General features: G+C 41.3%; 1 protein-coding gene across 1 annotated transcript in view; it reads right to left on the reverse strand.

The window, feature by feature from the left end:
• Nucleotides 1-2278: 2278 nt before the first annotated feature.
• The window catches only part of ACSM2A (acyl-CoA synthetase medium chain family member 2A), a 32203-nt gene continuing 18849 nt past the window's right edge, over nt 2279-15632 (reverse strand). The window contains exons 6-14 of the mRNA XM_053557204.1: nt 15084-15240; nt 12304-12383; nt 11986-12109; nt 10703-10783; nt 9470-9571; nt 7420-7547; nt 7197-7296; nt 5983-6102; nt 2279-2719 (exon numbers count right to left, since the gene is read on the reverse strand). Of these exons, the coding sequence (XP_053413179.1) occupies nt 2615-2719; nt 5983-6102; nt 7197-7296; nt 7420-7547; nt 9470-9571; nt 10703-10783; nt 11986-12109; nt 12304-12383; nt 15084-15240 (997 nt within the window). The 3' untranslated portion in view covers nt 2279-2614. The remainder of the gene's footprint in view (nt 2720-5982; nt 6103-7196; nt 7297-7419; nt 7548-9469; nt 9572-10702; nt 10784-11985; nt 12110-12303; nt 12384-15083; nt 15241-15632) is intronic.

Genomic DNA, 15632 nt, shown 5'->3' on the forward strand with positions numbered 1-15632 from the left:
TATGAAACCAGCACATTATACCCCTTGATTTCACTAATGTACACAGCTATGATTTAACAATAAAAAAATTAGTTAATTAAAGTGTCAGAATGAACAATCTGCCCCATTGTAAATTCTTAGGAGCCTTTCGTTAAATGATATTCCCCTAAATACAGATAAATTTAGATGGAAGAAAACTAAGTTTTATTATTTAATTAGTAGAAAGTATTTGTCCACTACACAAAACAAATATCTGGTGTATTTCAGTGGACTCTGAAAGGAGGAGTCACATCACAGTATATCAGTACATCTACTTTCTGGTGGCTATTTCACAGGTGGCTATCTGATAGTTCATTTTATGTGTCAAGATGACTGGGCCATGGGGAGCCTAGACATTTGGCCAATGTTATTCTGGGTGTCTGTCTGTGAGGGCATTTCTGGATGAGATTAATATTTGAATGGGTGAGCAAAGCATATGGCCCTCCCTAATGTGGGCGGGCCTTGTCCTCTCCATTGGAGTCGTAAATAGAACAGAAAGGCCAAGGAGGTGGGAAAGTCTATTGCCTGAATACTAGGACTGGAGTATCCACCAGCTCTCCTTGTTCTCAGGCTTTCAGACTCAGACTAGGGTTGTACACTGGCTCTTTTAGGTCTCCAGCCAATTGAAGATCTTGGGAGTATTCTCTCTCTCTCTTTCTTTCTCTCTGCATATATAAATGGTTCCCTATTTTCAATAGCTGGACTTATGGTCTTTCAGAAGTAACCTCATTGTAAGTTAACGAGCATCTAGATTTATGATGGTTTCGACTTACAATTTTTTGACTTTATGATGGCTTTGTTAGGATAGTAAATGCATTTTTGACTTACAATGAGTTTATCAGGATGTAGCCAAGTCATAAGCCAAGGAATGCAAATGCATACACATGCACACATGTACACACACATACACACACAGACACAGATATTTCTATGTATACACACATATTCTGTGTATCTCTTTTTGTTTCTTTTTCTCTGGAGAACACTGACCAGTACAGACTAAGAGAAGGGCTTTGTCTAGGGTCAGAAGTGAAAGCAAGAAAATCAATGAAATGAGTACAGAAATTAAAAGCAGAGGTATTGCACACAGCTAGACTATTTTAGAATCTGACCCTGTCATCTGCCAGCTGTTTGACATTGGGGGCAAAATATTTAATCTCTCCAATTCTTTATTTCCTTGTCTGTAAAATGCAAAACATAATACTGCCTAGATTAAAGGGCAACTGTGAACCTGAAGTGGGATTGACATATGCATTTGCTTGGTGTAGTGCCAGACTTTTGGCAAGTACTTGATGAGTGATTAATATTATTACTACTGCTGTTTTAATGATTACCACATATTCTTGAGAAGAAGTATCAGAGGCCCTCAGAGAACCTTTATTTTCTTCTCCTGCTTACTCAAAGGAAAGTTCATCTTCCATCTCTGGGTTGTTGGTGAAGCCCTAATAGCCCCCACCTCCCTCTCTTCCCTGGACTCCTGGATTTGGTGTCCCAGAAGTCCCAGGAACTGAGACGCAAACTTATCCTTCAACCACATTGCAGCCTGCCCAATCGATCTCCATGAGTGCCTGACACACAAGCTGCTGAAGGCACACACTTACCTTACACCCTCCCCTTCTTCCTTTTCCTCAGAGACTATTCTCAGGGTCTTGATTTTACGATTATTTTATTACTTAATTCTAGGAAAAGTAGATACCACCAAAAACATGAGCTAGGGGAACTGACAACTTTTGAAGTCACATTGTTCTCACGGCTGTGGTCTGAGGTTTGTGGTTGCCACACAGAGATGGAAAAAGATATTTATAATGTGTCTAGGACAGTGCCTGGCACATAGCAAATGCTCAATAAAGAGTGGTCATGACAGACCCAAGGTTTTGGGTAACTTGGTGATGACTCCAATGTCCCAATGCCACTCACATCTCCCTGTATGGAGGCCTTGTCCTCAGAGAAAAGAGGAGTGCCATGGCCCTCATTTCTTTCTTAAGCTCTAGTTTCCTGCTTGACTGTGGGAGTATTTACAAGTTTCCTGCCTTTCCTCTCTCGCTCCCATCCCTCATGCCTTCCATCATTTCTTTATCATTTTCTCATACTATTTTTACAGATCTCATTCTTTCTTTTTTTCCTCTTCCTTCCTCTCTCTTTTCTCTCTCTCTCTCTCTGTTTTCTTTTTGCTTTTTCTCCTTCCCCCCTTTTCTTCTTTTTTTTTCTGTCTCTTTCTTTTTATGATTATTCCTGAAAATTTTTTTCTATATTTTCTCTCCCTCTTTGTTCCACTTTTCTTCTTCCTCCTTCTCTCCTTTCCCTGCCTCCCTACTCTATTTCTTTTTTGATTACTTTTCTTTGCTATTTTAATCTTTTTCTGACTTATTTTTCTTTCCTCTTTCTCTGTTACTTTCACCGTTTCTGTCTGTCCTTCCCTCCCTCTCTTCTTTCACATCTAACATGGCCATGTTTTGTGCTAATAACCAAGGAAAGACAAAAGTTACATATGAGCCTTTTCATAAAGAATCTCATATCTTCACAGGAAGTCCAGGGCCCCCAAAAGAAAGAAAAATAGAAAGAAGAGGGGAATCCAAGTGAGAGCCCCCTGGGAGTCTCATTGGGCCCGGGATTGCCCAGACATCTTCCACTCCTTTATTCGAAGCTTGGCTCGCTCAATTTTTCCTGTGATAGTCTTGGGCAGGTCCAAGACAAACTCCATCTGTTGGGAAAAATCAGATCAATCCAGGGTGAGCCATTTGTGACCATAATGGGATTGAATTTTTCAGCGGAACTTTTGTAGGGTGAGGGGAAGTTCTTGAGACTAGAGGTTCTTTAGGGTAACCCCTTCCTTTACTTATATGCAGTAAGAAGCTTGAGAAAGTGCTCTGGACCAAGGACAAGAAGACAATGGCTAGAACTGGACAAAAATGTCTAGTCAATTGGTATTTGATACACTCTGAGACAGAGGAGAGGCATCATAATAAACACACCATGATGCAGTGGTCAGACACTGGAGCCTTGACATCAGACTTTCTAGATTCCAGTCCCTCCTCTACCATTTACCTGGCTTTGCAAAGTCTCTTAGCTTTCCTAAGACTCATTGTTCCCACTTAGTTATCTGGGGGATAATAACAACCTCACTAGGTTATTGCAGGGATGAAGAAATATGCAGGCTAAGTTCTTCATACAGAATAAGGACTCAAAAATATTAGCTGTGGTTATTAATCTGGGCTGGAGAGTAGAGATTTAAGAGTTAGGGATACTTGGTTTTGAATTACACCTCAATCACTTCCTATTGATGTGCCTTGGGTAAAATTATAAAATCTTTCCAATTTTACCTGTTAAAAGGAGTGTCTGAAGTTGAGGATCTTTCATCTCTAATATTTCTGAATCAGAAGATATAGATGGTTAAGAAAATTTATTGAGGTTTTCAGTTATATGAGTCAACTTGCCATGACATTGGTTTAGGAGTCAGATGGCCATGGGTTTAATAAAAATAATGGCAATAGGTGTACTCATATGGAAAAATAACTTCTTAGAAGTTGAAGCAAAAAGGAGTTTGTTCAAACCACAACAGAATGGAGTAGGGGGCCACAAACTGTGGCCTGTAGGAAAAATACAGCCAGCTTCCTCTTTTTATAAATAAAGTTTTATTGAAACACAGTCATATCTATTCATTTAGAAATAGTCCTTGGCTGCTTTAGCATTCCAAGGATGAAATTGAATGGCTGCAAAATATTTGGTATTTGGCCCTTGTGAGATAGATGGAGGATAGAAGGAAGCCATTGGTGGGAAGCATTTAGGTTTAATGCTAAGAAGTAAGCTACTCTGCTTATCTTGAAGAAAGGAGCAGAAGGAACTGGGTATTACTGGTGGAAGAAGGAGAATGTGGAAAGAACCTATTGCCTTGGGAATTCTAGAGGAGACTTGTGGAAAGAGACATAGCTATTCAGGATATCTGAGTAACACACTGTATACTATGTGATAGGACCACTCCATTTGACCTTCCAAAATACAGTAGAATCTCTATAGTTGACCATCTGCCTTAAATTGACCTAATTTTCATAGACCAGACATGCAACACATGTACTCAATGGAAGTTCCTTATGTTGACTCCATATATTGACCAGTTTGTTACAGTCCCTTGCTTGGTCAGTTTGCAGAGGTTCTACTATATTCAACTATGATTCAAAATTTGTAATATGTTTGTTATGATTGGATTTTCAGTCTCCTTTGAAAATACATATTAAATTCTCATTATGTGCAAGTCACTCTTCTAAATGCCTGAAGCCTTACAAATATTAACACTTCCTTAACAATATGTCAAGGAGTAATTAACACCACTATTTCAATTTTATAAATAAGTAAACTGAGGAGCAGAAGGATTACTGTATAAGTGGTAGGAGTGGATTTTGAACCCAACAGTCTGATTCCTGAGCCTGTTCTTCGCTACCTCCCTATCAGTGTGGGGCAGAAAATCCATGCGGTGGGGGCTTGATGTGCAGCTGAGATCCCCCCATGAGGATAAAGAACTCTTCACTGCCAGAGCCCTTTTGGGGTTGCCTCAGCTAAGGACATCTGTCTTGTCCAAGGTTACACCCCTTCCCAGGGTAGGCTTCATCCATGGCTGAACTACACGAGACTATAAAGGCCCATGTCCCCTCTTCCTCCCTGATTCAGGACAACCTTTAAGGTTGTCTTTGCTTCAGAACTCTCCATGGGATTGGTTGAGGTTCCCATCGAGGTTGAATCACAGTACCTAATATTGCTTCCTTTTCCTTTCTTTCCCTTACCCGAGTGCTGATCCCCAAATAGTCCCTAAAAACCTCCTATATGCAAATCTCCTTCCCTGGGGTCTGCTTCTCAAGAAACCCACCTATGACTAGCGCATGCTGAGTAAGGGCATCTGGGCTACCTAAGAATCTAAGGGAATCTAAGCTTACCATGGTTGCTCTTAATTTCTATTCCAGATTCAAAAATATTTCTTTTCTTTCCCTATGATAAGCTCCTATCTTCTACCCAAATCCAACAGCTGTGTGCTCCTGCTGTGCTAACCTTCATGCTTCAGCTCCCTGCCCCAGAGTGCAAAAACAGCTGAGAGCAGGTGTAATGGATGCCATGCTTTTTGTCTTTTCTGGTAAGAACACTTCCATTTTCTTGTGGGGAATCACCCATCCCTCACTTCATCCATGTCATGGTACGTGGCAATCCTTTCTCTCCCATCCTTCACGTACTTTCTCTAAGAATGACCACATGACTTAGAACTTGCCAGTTGGAAGAGTTTTTTCCCCCTTGGCTACAGGGATTGGTTTAACAATGGGCATGTGGCCCACATTGGTCCAATGAGAAACAGCCCAGACACTTTTGCTGAAGTCTTTCAGAAAAAACATGCCCTTTTTCTACTGGAGTTTGCTAAACTGCGAAGAATGTATATTTACATCTGATGGAGTTACAAGAGAAACCATTTCAAGAAATGAAATCACTACAAAAGAGGGAGAGCCAGAGGTGAAAGAGACATTCCTGACCTCATCATATGAATCCCTTGGACTAGCTATGATGAAAGCTTTACCCACCCCTGGACTTTTCAATTGTGTGAGCAATATATTTCAAGTTAGATTTCTGTCACTTGCAACTCTTATAATCCTGAACATTATAGCAAGATCACATTGCAGAGAGCAGAGCTATAAGCCAGCTATTGGCTAGAACTTGTTCTCTTGGAAGCATTTGACTTTTAGCTCAGAATCAAAGACTGAGGTCATTTTTCAGGCATCAAGATTGGCTGCTGGATTATCTTTTTGGACTTTCTTAGTGATAATTAGAATAAAAATTATAATGAGAGGTGTAACACTCATCTTGAAGAAGATAATTATAATAGGAGAACTTTCTCTTTTTTTTTTTATTTTTGGGGATTCATCGAGGGTACAATAAGGAACTTTCTCTTTTTCCCCAACTTTGGGAGATATAAGATCCCAAAAAGCTTACCTTCCTTGGGTATTTGTATGGGGCTGTCACTGACTTCACATGCTGCTGTAGCTCCTTGGTGAGCTGGTCTCGGTCATGGGACAGGAACTCTGGGGCCAGGACCACGAATGCCTTTACCACCTGCAGCAGGGATGAGGGCCAATAAAGAAAGGATTATGTAGTCATCTCCTGGGACAATGCAAAATCAGTGTTAAGACTTCCTCAGGGCTACCACCTTCATATCTCTTCACTTGTACCTCCTAACATCCAGGTTAAGGGAAAAGGAGAAACTGGGGATGAGAATGGCTGAGGCTCCAGCTCTCTCTTGAGCAGTGTCCTGGATGAGCAAGTAGAACAATAGATTGAGACCAGGCTCACTGCATAACCCAGGGATAATAAAGCCTGATGGGAAGAAAGTAGACAGGAAGAGAAGAGGAAAATAAAAACTGTGGACCATAACCCTAAATGATTTAACTTCTCCAAACTTTGGTTTACCCATCTGTAAAATGAGGATAAAATTATCATATTTAATGCATGGGAAATAAAATGAAATCATATACAGCAGGGCTTAGTATAGAGCTGGGCACAGAGGGATTTCTCAGTAAAGGATTCCCTATTGGCCTTAATTGTCTGGTGGCTCTCATGACTTCCTTTGTGTTGTGTTCAATACCTGCCAGAGGTACCATATTGCCAAACTTAAACCCTGCAGAAATGTAGTAGGATGTTTATCCACACCTCCCACCTTGACCCTTCCCTACACACACACTGAGCTCCATTAGACTCTCCCTGGGCATCTTTCTTCTTCCTCTTATTTTCACTTTGAATCTCGTGTCTCAAAGGCTCTATCTCTTGACTTAAATCCTTCCTCTGTTCTCCGGGTTAGAAATCAGGATTCCAATTCAAATGCCAAATGGCGGGATGGAATCCTTCAGCCCTATAATAATGGCTCTGATATGGTGCTTATTATGTGCTAGACCTTGTTCCAAGCACTTAACAAATATTAACACATTTAATTCTCCCAACAACCCCTCACCTTGCAGATAGGGAAATTGAGGAATAAAGAGGATAGGTAGCTTGCCCAAGGTCACATAGTAAGTGGCAGGCCAACATTTGGCCCCAAGCTGCTGAGGCCCAGGGTCATGTTCCTAACAGCCATTCTACCCTGCCCTTGTGCTTCACATCCAAAGCACACACCCCCACCCCGCCCCCATACACACACAGCTGCTCCCCATCACCTCTCCTCGGACAGGGTCTGGACTGCTGACTACAGCCGTCTCAGCCACAGCGGGGTGCTCCATCAATGCACTCTCTACCTCTGATGGCCCAATCCGGTACCTGCAGAAGAACCTGTGCTTCAGAGAAGACTGGACAACCCAACCTTTAGGCTATCCCCAAAGCCTGGAACCAGTCAGAATAAAGATCCAGATATCCCTTGCCAGCCCCAGACACCAAGCTCACCCACTGGAGTTAATGATATCATCTGCCCGCCCCATGAACTGGAAATAGCCATCTTGATCCTTAGTTCCTCGGTCTCCCATGAGCCAGAAATCTCCTCGAATGTTGTCTGCTACCTTCTGGGGATTGTTCTGGTAACCACAGAAAGGCAGAGTCATTTTGCCTGCAAAGCCCAAATCCCCTGCCCCTGTGCTGCCATGAAAATATGTATAGGTGTGCATTTTGCAACCTGAACAACTACATATGGTGGACCTGCCTTGAACCTGTCAACCTCAGACCCCAGGGTGAACTAGATATTCCCCCTTTATTTCAGTTATTCCATCCATAGTCTCTCAGCTACTTCTCTGGATTGAGCCTGAAGGATAATACTGATGTATTCATTCATTCATGCTCTATGGCATTACCCCCAGCTGATTCTATCTTCCTTTCAACAGGCAGCCTAACTCCTGCTCACTCCATAACACCTGTCAAGGGTATCAGCTGGATAAAGGCATAGGTCTCAAAGTTTATTAGATCTCAAAGTTCTGGAGACATAGCAGGAATCCCTGGGGCCCTAACCAATGTGCACATCTCTACGATAACTGGGCCCTCTATGCAGCTGAGGCACTTGTTGATGAGGCTCCTCTTTGTCAGTGCACCTTCATATCTTACTTAGGTACAGGGGTGTGGGCTCCAGATTGGATGTTCAGTTACCAGGTTGGAAGGTGGCAGAATGAATTATTATCCTAGCTCCTTCTTTGGGAATACAGAAGTATTGAAGATCACAGAGATCAAGAGGTTTGTCTGCAGCCAAATAGCTGTTGTAGATGGTAGAGCTGAGACCAGAGGCCAGATTTCTTGACCACTTGTTTGACTTTCTCAAGGTCTTCATGCAGCTACAGTCCCTGTTGCCATTAACTCTGTGTGTGAGCTTGATTAATCTGCCAACTCCTCTGAGTCTGTTTCCTCATCTGTCAAATGAGGGGAAGCTCATGCCTTAGCTACCTCACTGGCATGTGTGAACACAGTGGGCAGTGCAGAGGAAATTCTTGGAGAAGGGCATAATGTGGCTGTACCCTTATCTCTGAAGCTCATTTTTCCTTATCCCTTACCTGTATAATGGAATGATAACTTGGATCTACATCAATTCTCTTATTTAACACACTTTAATGTGGCAAGGTTCTAAGTGTTTCACAATTATCAGTCTTTACACAGCCATAACAATGCTATGAGATATCATGATATACAGTTTACATATGAGAAAACTGAGGCATAAGAGATCAGTAACTTGCCCAAGATCATACAGGAACTAGTAAAGCAAAGGTTTGAATTCAAGCAAGCTAGCTCCAAATACTTCACAAGGGTGGCTGGAAGTATTAAATAAGTTTAGAGAATGCAAAGTGCTTTAGGACAGCACTCACCTTGTAGTATGCATTTGTAAATGGTAGCAACTACTATGACTGGATTTGTTATTTAACTTGTTTATTAATTACTTATCTCAAGGGTCAAAAAGGGTCTTCTCTGCCAATGTTCAAATAGTTGTGGGCCTGAGTGAGTCTTGTAATCTCTGGCCCACTATCCTCACCTGTTAAGTGAGGTGGCCAGGCACAAAGATTATCTCTCTCTGCCTTCCCCAGGTCTGAAGATAGGGACACCTCCAACTATATGGTAAAGTCACAAAGTACCTCCCTCCATGGCTTAAAAGGACTTCATTGACATAGAGTATGGGGACAGGATGGGGGTGGGGTGAGGGTAAGGCTGTCCTTTGGAGGATGCTGCTGTCCGTACTTCAGGGCAATAATATTTCTGGCATGAAAAAGAAGGTTCTCTGGGGTGTAGGAATAACTGGAGAAAGATAAGACTTCCAGTGAGATTGTAGTGACAGACTGAGGATGGCAGGAGTGAAGAGCCAATCTTTTTCTCCCTTGACCAACCATGCTTTCTGACACTGGACCCTCTATGTTCCCAAATCTTGCTAATGCCCTTGGGAGGTTCATAACTTTGGGTGTCGATTATCCCATTTAATTTCCCTTTCCCCACAGGGAAACATAAGAGGATAAAAAAGGTTCCTCACCACATAGCCAGAAAAGATGCCTATGGGCTTGATGGGTTTGACCCTGAGGCCTATGTCTCCTTCGGTGCCAGGGGGCAGGACATTGCCCTTTTCATCTATGATCTGGAGGAAGAAGCAAATTGCAAAAATGATCCACACAACAGAAAATTCCTTGAATGGCAGCATAAGAGTTCAATTGGTCAAACAGATGACCCTTTTGCTCTAATGGGGACTGAAAACAACAACCAGAAACCAAAAGAAACCAAGAGTCTTAAACTCAAATCTCCAGTTCACCAGCCTAGGATGGTGTAGGTGAAGCCTCTTATCAAGGACTGGGGCAGATGAGCCTGGAAAGGTATTTATGGCTCTAGTAGCTTAGGAAAAATAATAGCCTCCAGTTATCTGTGAGACTTACTTCTCCTGTAGACAGATTAAAACTAAAATCATGAATCTATTATTATTTCATCAGCTGACTTTGAACAACTAAAACTCCATGCCTCAAAGCAGATGAAAATCTGTAAAAGGGAGACACTAAGAGCTTATTTCCCAGGATGTTTACAAGAATTAAATAAAGACAATAAAAAGGGACTCAGGAAAAGCTTATCATGGTGGGTAGAGTGGCAGGTAATTGGACATACTACTGAAAAGAACATAAATTATTATATTTTAGATACACACAATTATACATATAACCATAGATACACAAACAGGAATTCTATTTCTTGGAATTTAGCCTTAAAATAATAAGAGAATGGCGCAGAACTGTAGGTAACAACATATTCTTTAAGGTATTGTTTTTGCCAGAGAAAATTCAATCATCATTCATTGGGCCAACCAAGGGCATAAAGAGTGGTGAGTTTGTACCATCTACTACTATTTACTCATAAAGAATCATGCTGCAGATTGGTATTTACTGACCTGGAAAGATGGTTACTCAAAATTTCATTATTGTTGAATGATAAAATTAAGTTACAAAATGTTACGTCATGACTTATTCTTATTTTTGTTTTTCTAGGGGAAAAAAGTGATTCTTTCTGGATGATGATAATACAAATTAAATTATTTCTTATTTTCCTCCCTCATTCCTTCTCCCTCTCATTCTCTCCCTCCCTCCCAGTCTTCTTCCCTCTTTTTTATATCATCTTAATATCTTTACTTTCTATTATTTTTAAGTCAATGAAAATATAATAAATAAGTTACTGAAAAACCAGTGATCCCACTATTTCCCCTACCCACTTAGTGCCCTTAGCAAACCTGCATGTCATAGTGGGGAAATGGTGTTCCCATGTAGCCAGGTCTGACCTTCATTGTCTTGGAAACTCTGCACACAAGCCCCTGTAGAAAGCAGGAGATAATCAGTAAACCTCAGCAGGAGACACAAGGTCATAGAAAGGAAAAAAATAAAATAAAAAGAAATTCAGAAGAGCAGGTTCTGACATTGACACTGAGTTGGCTCATGTTTGGTGGTTCCTTCCTCCCCACTCCCTGGCTCTTTCCCTTTCACTAGCACTACAATGCTGGGGTGGGGCATGTTGCTAAATTGTTCAGAAAGCAACTTGAGTGACTGATCCCTAGGGAGAAGAAATAACCCTTAAGAGGTTATCTTTAAGGGTAACCTCACTTTAATAAGAGATTATGGATAGACCAAAAGCCCTTTTAAACCATATGGAATTTGCAATCCATGAGGTCTAAAAGATGTTTCTTAAAATTATCACCAATGATAGGACAAGTTCTACTTGCAGCCTGAACGGAACCCTCCCAAGAGAGATGGTGGTGTCCTAAGAGACATATCCTTACTGTGTCCTCTGGGTGGCTGGAAGTCTTTGCCATGACATGTTTGTCACAACTCCTCACCCATATACATAATGCTCTTCATGACTGTTCACACCACAGGGTCCCATGAGCCCTCTACAAGAGTTCTGCAAGGGGATCCATTAGCCAAAGAAGGATGTAGGGGAAGAGAGTGGAAAGGAAGAGGCAAGAAGTGCTGAGGGTCACAAGTAAGAAATGCTGGGAAAAGGAGAGAGAGCCCTGAGACTCCAAGGCTTCCAAGAAGATATCTCATCAGGTGCAGGGGGGGAACCCTGAGTGGGTTCCTCTTCCGGTCCCTGGTTTCAGTCTGAGCAGTTAGCACAGTGCCTGATGACACGTTTTATAAACTCAGATCTCTGCTAAAGTATTTCTCCATCACAGAGAACTTTTTCAACCATCATATCTGAATTATCCCCCACCTCATCTCATTTCACCTATTTTACTTTTTCCATCGCATCTCTCACCACCCACCATGTCAGATATTTCTTAGTTTATTGTCTGTCTCCCCAACTCCCATTAGAATGCAATCTCCAGAAAAGCAGGAGCTTTACCTGTTTTGTTCTCTGCTGAATTTTCAATAGCTAGTTCCTGTCCCATTGTAGGTGCTTAATAAATATTTCTCAAATAAATAAATTATAAATGGTGGCTGATATTTTTACTGTCAATGACATTTCTGAAGCCCAAAAGGTACACCCAGCCTATTGTGTTTCCCTAGGAACAAGTACCGTTTCTGTCTGGCCATAGCATTCTCGGATGTCCAGTCCTGTCTGAGCCTTCCACTTCTCCAGAGTTCCCGGAAGATGACTTTCCCCTGCACTGAAGCAAGTCTTCAGGTGTGGGAACTTATAACTGAAGAAGAGAGATAAGTGTTCCTCCTCAGCATCCCTGGAACAAGAGTCCACCCAGGCATAGCACTGGGTTCTGGGTGCTTTGATGATGGTGCTACCCATGACAGAAAGTCAGATGGATGGGCATGTGTATATGTGGGCGAGGCAGGGGGGTAGACTCAGAGGCTGTTACCAACCCCCCCAAAGCCCCATCACCTGGAAAGGTCCTGTTGTAGCAACATCCGGAACACTATGGGGGCACAAAACAGGCTGTTGATTGGGTAGCTGGATAGCACCTGGAGGAAGAGAGGCAGCTGAGTCAGTTGCCAAACTTACTGGTATGCGCTGTCATTACAGTTGTGGGCTATGGAGTTGGAGAGGTCTGGATTCAAATCCTACCTTGTTGGCTGTGTCTGTTGCAGGCTAAATGAGCCCCACAATTCTCATGTACCATCAAAACACAAATAGTAGAGAAACAGGTATCATATCAAAATCTCTAGATCGATTTTGGAACATTCTGTCAAATCCTGGCTACCTGCTTCTGTGTATGTAAGACTTGCCATCACTGACATACTTAGAATCACATAAACTTTCAATTGTCAACAAGAGATCAGCCACTATAACTAATTGGCCTCATGATCTTAGTGAAGTCCTTTAACCTTCTAGAATCAGCCTTAGAGTAGATTATTTCCTGCCCTGTTTTCTTGAAAGTATTTTTGGGCGTATAATTCAGGTTAAAAAGTTCATTGAAAAGTTAAAAGCGCTCAACATTTCAAAAGAAGTATTATTATACAAAAAGGAGTGGTGCTGAATACTTGCCATGCCCTTTGCTATCTCATTCTCACAATAACCTCAGGGAGTGTGTACCATCATCCCCTTTATAAAAGGGGAACTATGACTCACAGGGTTAAGTAACTTGCCCAAGGTCACCTAGCTTGAAATAGGAGAACAAGTATTTGCAGCGTGCCCTCTTCACTATTATGTAATACCATCTCTATCCCATGCTTTGCTTTGTGCAGAATTTAATGCTAATCTACTTCCATGACAAGGCACTCATTTATTACCTCATTAATCCATTAGTCCCTCATGAGGCCCAATCACATCGTAAAGACCCCACCTCTTAATATTGTTACACTGGGAGTTAAGTTTCAACATGAATTTTGGAGGACATAAATATTCAAACCATAGCAGTCATTGAAGTAAGATGGACAGAAAAAATGATTAATATGAGAGTATCACGCAAACATTTCCTTAAAGTGCTCTTGATGAACTGAAAGAAGCTATGAAAAATCATACCCTGTTCCTTATTGCTTTGTCTTGCAGGAAGCACAACTTGCAATTACCGACTTATCTGCCATACTTTTCACTCTCCTTCGTCCTTTTCCTCCCTACACTTGAAACCTATATTTCCTAATGGGATTTATAATTGTACATAAGTTTTTGTGTTTGGTTTAGCTAACAAAAGCCAGGTAAAATCCTTGGGAGGGAGGCAAAGTAAGAATTTGTTTAAAACAGGGAACAATAAAATAATTTAAAAAGAATCTCCTTAAAGGATCGAGACCACTCCTCACTTTTCAACTTTTGAAGATGTCATCTATGCCTTGGTTCATTCTTGGGGGCCTCTGTTTTAGCCAAACAGATGTCTGTGTAGTTCATCAACTGCTACAGAGATCTGGAAGGCCAACATGGCAATGACCCAACCCCTTCATCACAATTAGAGCCCAACATAAGGGGTGTATCTTTGCCAGAAAATGAGGTCATTTTCATGGCTTCATTGTTCCAGGGTAATGAATAACTGCAATTTGTGGGTTTTACTTACTATTGGCTCCATCAAGTTCTACAGAAAAAAAAAATCATATTTATTCTTCATAATCCCTCCTAATAGTCCCAAACTGAAAATAATCCAAATGTTCACCAACAATAAGATGGGGGAAGTAATTGTAATAGATTCACAGAATGGAATACTATACAGCAATTAAAAAACCCCAAACTTCTGATATACAAAACATGTGGACCAATCTCACAGAAAATGTACTGAGGGAAAGAAGCTAGACACAGATTACCTATTATATGACTCCACTTACATGAAGTGGCAGAAGAGGTAAAACTAAGCTATGGTAATGGAGGTCAAAAGAATGATTAAGTTATTGGGTACAGATATTGTCAGAGAATGGTTACATGGGTGTCTGATATGAACTGAATGCTCCCCAAGTTCCTATGTTGAAGCCCTAATACTCAATGTTAGAGCTTCTACATGGTATTTGGAGGTGGGTTTTGGGAAAATAATTTCATGAGGAATGATGAGGGGGCTCAAGTGATGGCATTAGCATCCTTACAAGAAAGGGAAGAGGTACCAGCACTGTCTCTCTCAACCATGTGAAAATATAGTGAGAAGGCAGCCATCTGCAAACCTGGAAGAGAGAGAAGGCTGGCACCCAGATCTTGCACTTCCAGCTCCCAGAACTGTGAGAAGTAAATGTCTGTTGTTGCAGCCCCCTAGACTATGGTATTCTATTGTTGCAGTCCAGGCAGACTTAGACAGTATCTAACATGGGTAAATTATTTTTTAAGCTATAAACTTGATGACAACACTCTATACACTTTACCTTCAGTATGTGTGTTACACTACAAATAAAAAGGAAATACGATGTGTGCACTACACATGCACGAACACACACACATGAGGGAGACGACATTGCCTTCAAGATTCCACCCTTCTATTTTGTAGGTGGTTCAGGTATCTATCTGATCCCAGAGGAAGAGTCCACTAAATGTGTTTGGTGAACAAATGATCCACAATATTTGTGTCCTGAATAGACTCCTTTTATCTGTATATATGTTCATCTCTTTCCTTGGATCATAAGCTCTGTGAAGTCAGGGACCCCTTCCAAGAACACTATTTACCCATGGGGCTGGGATTTAGCAAAAATTTGATGAAATATATTACAATAAATTGAAATATGCAAAACTTGGGATCACTCTAGATCCTCTCTTACTTTTAGAATGACCACTGGGTCAAATTTAGGCAAGTGATGGATAAATGAGCATGCTCCTAATGACCACGGTTCCAGAAATGAGCCTAGGATGTTCAGTATCCACGCTGTATCTGATACAGTCCACATTATTTCAGAGGTTTGAAGACCTGTCCAAAACCTGAGAGCACAAACAAAACACATATGTATATATATGTTAATTCATGCTAGGGTATGTGGCCTGGGGTTTGTGTAGTGAGGAAGGAATGTGTGAGTGCACAACTGTGTGTATCTGACTATGTTTGTGTAAATTTGTAGAAATGTGTGTAAGTTCAAGCAGGAAAGTTGTTCTATCCACATATCCAGTATCAACAAGGGATAAGTACTTAGAAGATATGACCCAAGTTGACATGACTCGGATAAATTGGGTGTCATTCTCATTTTATCCCCCAAATAGTCCCTAGCATGCAAAGAACCACCCAGGAAAATTTACCAGCAAAAAGTATCTAAGTGATGAATATCTTAACAGGGGCCTTTCCAAGTTCAAGTTTGGCTAAGTAGAGCTTTGGCTTT

This window comes from Nycticebus coucang, chromosome 12, assembly GCF_027406575.1.
Source record: "Nycticebus coucang isolate mNycCou1 chromosome 12, mNycCou1.pri, whole genome shotgun sequence".
Classification (NCBI taxonomy): Eukaryota; Metazoa; Chordata; class Mammalia; order Primates; family Lorisidae; genus Nycticebus; species Nycticebus coucang.